The 4,839-nt window shown below is 55.1% G+C and overlaps 1 protein-coding gene across 1 annotated transcript; it reads right to left on the bottom strand.

The window, feature by feature from the left end:
- Positions 1 to 1,141: 1,141 nt before the first annotated feature.
- Positions 1,142 to 3,526, bottom strand: LOC102240478 (retinoic acid receptor responder protein 3). Its single transcript, XM_005857516.2, has 2 exons — positions 3,069 to 3,526; positions 1,142 to 1,809 (listed from the first exon to the last, which is right to left on the bottom strand). Exons 1-2 carry the CDS (start codon positions 3,378 to 3,380, stop codon positions 1,711 to 1,713), a joined length of 411 nt encoding a protein of 136 aa, XP_005857578.2. The 5' UTR covers positions 3,381 to 3,526; the 3' UTR covers positions 1,142 to 1,710.
- Between the last annotated feature and the right edge of the window lie 1,313 nt (positions 3,527 to 4,839).

The following is a 4,839-nucleotide window of genomic DNA, read 5'->3' as shown; positions in this document are numbered from 1 at the left end:
GCCGAGGCTCCTTTCCTCCTGCTACTCTCTCCTCCTCTTGGTTCTGGAACAATTAGTATCGTCATCTCCCCAGCGTCGCTGGTCCCCTGACACCTCACTCCATGGCTTTCCTTTCTGCATCAGCTCAGCAGCATCTCTCCTCAGTGCCTGCAGCTCTTGGGTTCCCTGTTCTAGTTCCCGAGATAGAATCTGATTGACCCAGCTTACCGCATCCTAGCTCAGCCTCCTGTCAGTTCTGACTGTTGGGGCCAGTCACATGGTTTACACCTGACCCTGGAGGCAGAGGCAGTTTCACTTGGAGGGGACTGTGATGAGCCAAACTCCACGGTTCTGCACCCCTGGTCCAGGGGCACCCAGAGGAGAGGGTGATCTGGCACCACCCTGGGGTCCCTCCAGAGCTGCTGGGAGCCTGGGTCTGGTCCCAGGGGAGCTTTACTGCCTAGAATTAGAGCCCGGAGCTCACATCTCCCATAAGACCCGAGTCCCACGGTTCCCCGTCTCCCACTGCTATGGGGGAGCTTTAGACCCAGAAGCGAGAAAGCCTTCTCCTGTCTCACCCGCTGGGTATTGGGCTCACAGAGCAGCTGTGCCCTCTGACCCAGAGGGAGCCTGGGAGCGAGGCCAGCATGGATCCTCCCGGACCCGCACGGAGGCGGACATTCCACCTGGGGATCTGAGCAGGGCCCTCCTTGGCAGCAAGTACAAGTCCTTCTCCTCGTTCTTCAACCTTCTGAACCCCGAGCTTCGTCCCCGCCTGGTGTCTGTGCACTGCGGGGATCGGGGGCCCCAGCTTTCTCCTGCCGGGAAGGCGCAGCCCAGGGGAGGGGACGCCCCAGGTCTCCAGTCAGAGTGTGAGGGGCTGTGCTGCCACCACGGAGAGTGGCCATTCAGTGGGGCCACTGGTGGCTGAGGCCGGTGAGGAAGAGGAGAGCATGGGACCCGCCCCTTTTGAGACCACGCCCAGGGCACAGTAGGTACTAGCACAGGGATACACTGTGGGAGTTAGGTTTTTGAAAGGCTTAATTTTATTGCTAGAGAAATTTTAGGTTTATAGAGACATTGAGAGGAAGGTACAGAGATTTCCCATATGCCCCCACCCCCCACTCACGGAGCGCCTCCCCCATTATCAGAAAGATGCTGGGAGATGTTTATGCCTCATCAGGGGATTCACGGACAGAGGGTGGGACTGCACGGGAGGTAATCGTGTTTCTTTTTGCACCATGAGAGTAAATGAGTGACGGCTGCTGAGCACAGTGGTCTGTCTACAGAGAACAAGGAGACAATCCATTGAGCACCTGCTACAGGCCCGACAGGGCCTGCGGTGCTCCACCCACCACCTTATCTGATCCTCACAATGTACCATCGAGCGGGTCACTTCCCCGGCTCGGAGAGGAAGGGACTGAGACTCTGAGAGTCCAGAGCTTTGCCCAGGTCACACGGACAGAAAACACTGGGTCCCCACCAGGTGCCCAGGTGCTTCCGTTCTATTTTGGGCGCCACAGAAGCAGCGGAACCCCTCCCTGGAGGGTATGGAGGTTCACGTATGAATTCCTCAGTGTTGGCACAATCAGTCCATCCTTCAGCCAGTGAGAGAGGGACAGTGAGAGACAGAACGACAGGTTCCCCGAGAGCTGGGGTCAGGGGGACGGGACTGTGCGAGGTCAGCTCTACAGCGGCTTCTAACTCGGGGTTTTGTGCCCCTTCAGGCTGTCACTGGCGTTGGGATCGCTTCTTCATGACAGAACAGACCACACTAGCCATAAATATGGCTCCAAGGCTCACACTTGCTCCAGTCAGGAACTTTTCTGCCTGAAAGGAAGCAGCCCAGGTTCAGAGTCCACAGCAAGTCCAGGCAGGTTCTTCCTCCCGCCAAAGGGGCTGAAGGCCACACTCATGCTCCCGCCCTCCCCGGGGGCCTGGCCTCTCAGAGATGCTGGCCTTGTCCCAACAACCCTTTCCCTGGGAAGCCGAAGGTGTGACCACTTGTTAGTGCTGGGCTTGTCCGGATGTGTCCTGACAATTGGCAGGATGGAGTGATGGGATCCTTCTGTGAGAGCCTCCAGGGTGGGGTCATTTGGTCCTGACGGGGGTGGGTAGGGGAGGGGGGCTTCCTGCCTGGGCTCCTGGGGCCAGAGCTCTGGGGGTGAAAGTGGGAATGGCTCTATGCTTCGTGCTCTCCCTGGGCTCCAGCTCTGCAGAGGGAGGTGGTGGCAGAGCTGAGGGGAGAGGGTGGAAAACCATGGCCTCAGGGATCACTGTGCTCTTTGTTCTCTTCCCAAGTTCAGCCTGGAAACTTCTATCTCCACCCCCACCCTAGCCCTTAACTCCAGACTAACAAGTCCAACTGCTACTCAACAGGTCCACCTGGATGTCTAACTGGTCACCTCAACATCCCACATGAGCATCAAATCCTTAATTTACCTCCCAAACCTGCCCCTCCTCCCTTCATCTCCTCCATCCAGGCTGCCCATCACCCAATCACAGGGGCTGTGAGCACTGGAGGTGCTGTGGTTCAGCAGAAAGAGCAGGGAGCACTGGGGATTCAATCCTGCTTCTGCCTCTTGCTCACTGTGTGGTTGGGACAATAAACTCAGAAGAGGGGCAAGGGGATGGGTTAAAGGTGTGCCCAGACCTTATATAACATGTTCTTGAGCTCTTACACAGGCCAGTGACCTTGAGCATCTCTTGGGGCCTTAGGAGACCTGTCATGGTCCCGGGTTGGCTCAGACTTTCCTGACAGCATACAGGGCATCAGGAGCTGCCTTTAGGGTGGGTCTTAGAAGCAAAGGATCGTAAAGGGACAGAGGTGGCCAAAACCCCAAAGGTCCTCCAACATCCCTCCTTCTGCACATGGGGAAACTGAGGCCAGAGAGTAAGTACCTTGTCCAAAGACCCTGAGTGGATGAAAAGCTGATGTGAGCTTTATTCTCAGATGTCCTGACTCCCAGCCAACAAGACCCTGAGAGCTCCCTTTTGAATTCTTCAGGGTCATTCTTGCCACTGCCTTGTCACCCCCACCCCAAGCAGACCTCCAGAAGGGAGAGGGAGCCCCCCAGCGAGAGCCTTACCTGCGGGCTGCGGGCCTTGCCATATCTCAGATCGGTGACCAAGCCCTCACAGTTCCTGCTCAGAACACTGTACGCCAACTCCTTACCAACCATCACCTCCGCAGAACTGATAATCTTGTTCACGGGCAGTGGTGAGTACTCCAGGTCCAAGTGGTTGTTGACCCGATATCGGCAGCCCCCCACCACGTCACTCAGGAGCTCCCTTTTCACCAACCCTCTGCTGCTCAGCATGGAGGACATGCTGGAGGAGCCCCTCACCCATCTGTGATGACCACATGGAAATAAATCATCTACCTGTGCCCAACTTGCCATGGCTCAAGCTGCCCCTCGTTGAATATTGAAAATGAGTCACCTCCACTTTGAGGGCAGTGAGACTCCTGTGTGACACTGTAAGAATGGGTACGTGTCATCATAATGTGTCCAGATTCATAGAATGCACCACACCCAGAGCGAATTTTTGGCTATACTTAGGTCTGTGGGTCGTTATGATGTGCTAATGTCATGTCATCAGTTATAACAAAAATACAGGCTCGCTCTGGACAGGGATGCTGATAATGGGGGAGGGTCTGCGTGTGTGTGGGGAGGGGCAAATGGGAAATCTCTGTACCTTCCTCTCCATTCTCTATAACCTAAAATTTCTCTAAAAATAAAATTAAGTCTTTTAAAAAAATTAACCTCCTCAGAGTATCCCTGCGCTAGTACCTAGTGTGCCCTGGGTGTGGTCTCAAAAGGGGTGGGTCCCCATGCTCTCCTCTTCCTCACCTGGCCTCTGCCACCAGTGTCCCTACTGAATGGCTACTCTCCATGGTGGCAGCACAGCCCCTGATACTCTGACTGGAGACCTGGGGCGTCCCCTGTCCTGGGCTGCACTGTTGGAGTCCAGCCCCAGCAGGTCCAGGGGTCCCCAAAGGTGTGGACGGAGTCGGCAAAGAAGGAATGACACGGAGACAGCGTTCAGTTGATTAGCAGCCTAGCCAGGATCTCTAGTCAAGTTCTGTCCAAGATCTCCAGCCAAGTTCTGTGTTTTATTGTCTTGTTACATCTGTATTTATACCAGTTGATTTTAATCCTGTCAATTTCTATTCCAAAGGTTAGGGCGTTTCTTATCTCCATTCCAGGGAGTAAAGATTATGTAGCTTAAGGGTGATTGTTCGTAGTTAAAGTGATTAACTACCCACCTGGCATTTAGTTAAGGGGTTTTATTCCCTCCCTAACTTCAGGGAAAAATCCCTACCTGGGGAAACAACCTTTCTTGGAGAGGTGACCTTGGTTAAAACACATAGCGCCAAGAAGGGGAGCAAACATACTAAGAACAGTATGCCATATACGCCAGGTCCCTTGAAACATATGCTGTGCAGATGTTTCTTCCCTGCAGCGACTGTGTCAAGCAGCAAGGATGGACCGGCTTCTGGCACTGCACCTTCCCAGGCAGGAGAAAGCTGGGGGCCCTTGATGCCCTCGGTACACAGCCACCAGGCTGGGACAAAGCTCCCCCAATAGCAGTGGGAGAAGGGGAATCCGGGGACTCGGGTCTTATGGGAGATGTGAGCTCCTGGCTCTAATTCTAGGCAATAAATCTCCCCTGGGACCAGACCCAGGCTCCCAGCAGCTCTGGAGGGACCCAAGGGTGGTGCCAGCTCCGCCCCCTCTCCTGGGTGCCCCTGGACCAGGGGTGCTAAACCACGGAGTTTGACTCACCCACAGTCCCCTCCAAGTGAAACTGCCTCTGCCTCCAGGGTCAGGTTCAAACCATGTGACTGGCCCCATCAGT

This window comes from Myotis brandtii, unplaced genomic scaffold, assembly GCF_000412655.1.
Source record: "Myotis brandtii unplaced genomic scaffold, ASM41265v1 scaffold1112, whole genome shotgun sequence".
In the NCBI taxonomy this organism is placed as follows: Eukaryota; Metazoa; Chordata; class Mammalia; order Chiroptera; family Vespertilionidae; genus Myotis; species Myotis brandtii.
Note: the sequence above shows the minus strand (reverse complement) of the source record. Positions and strands in the feature narration are given on the sequence as shown.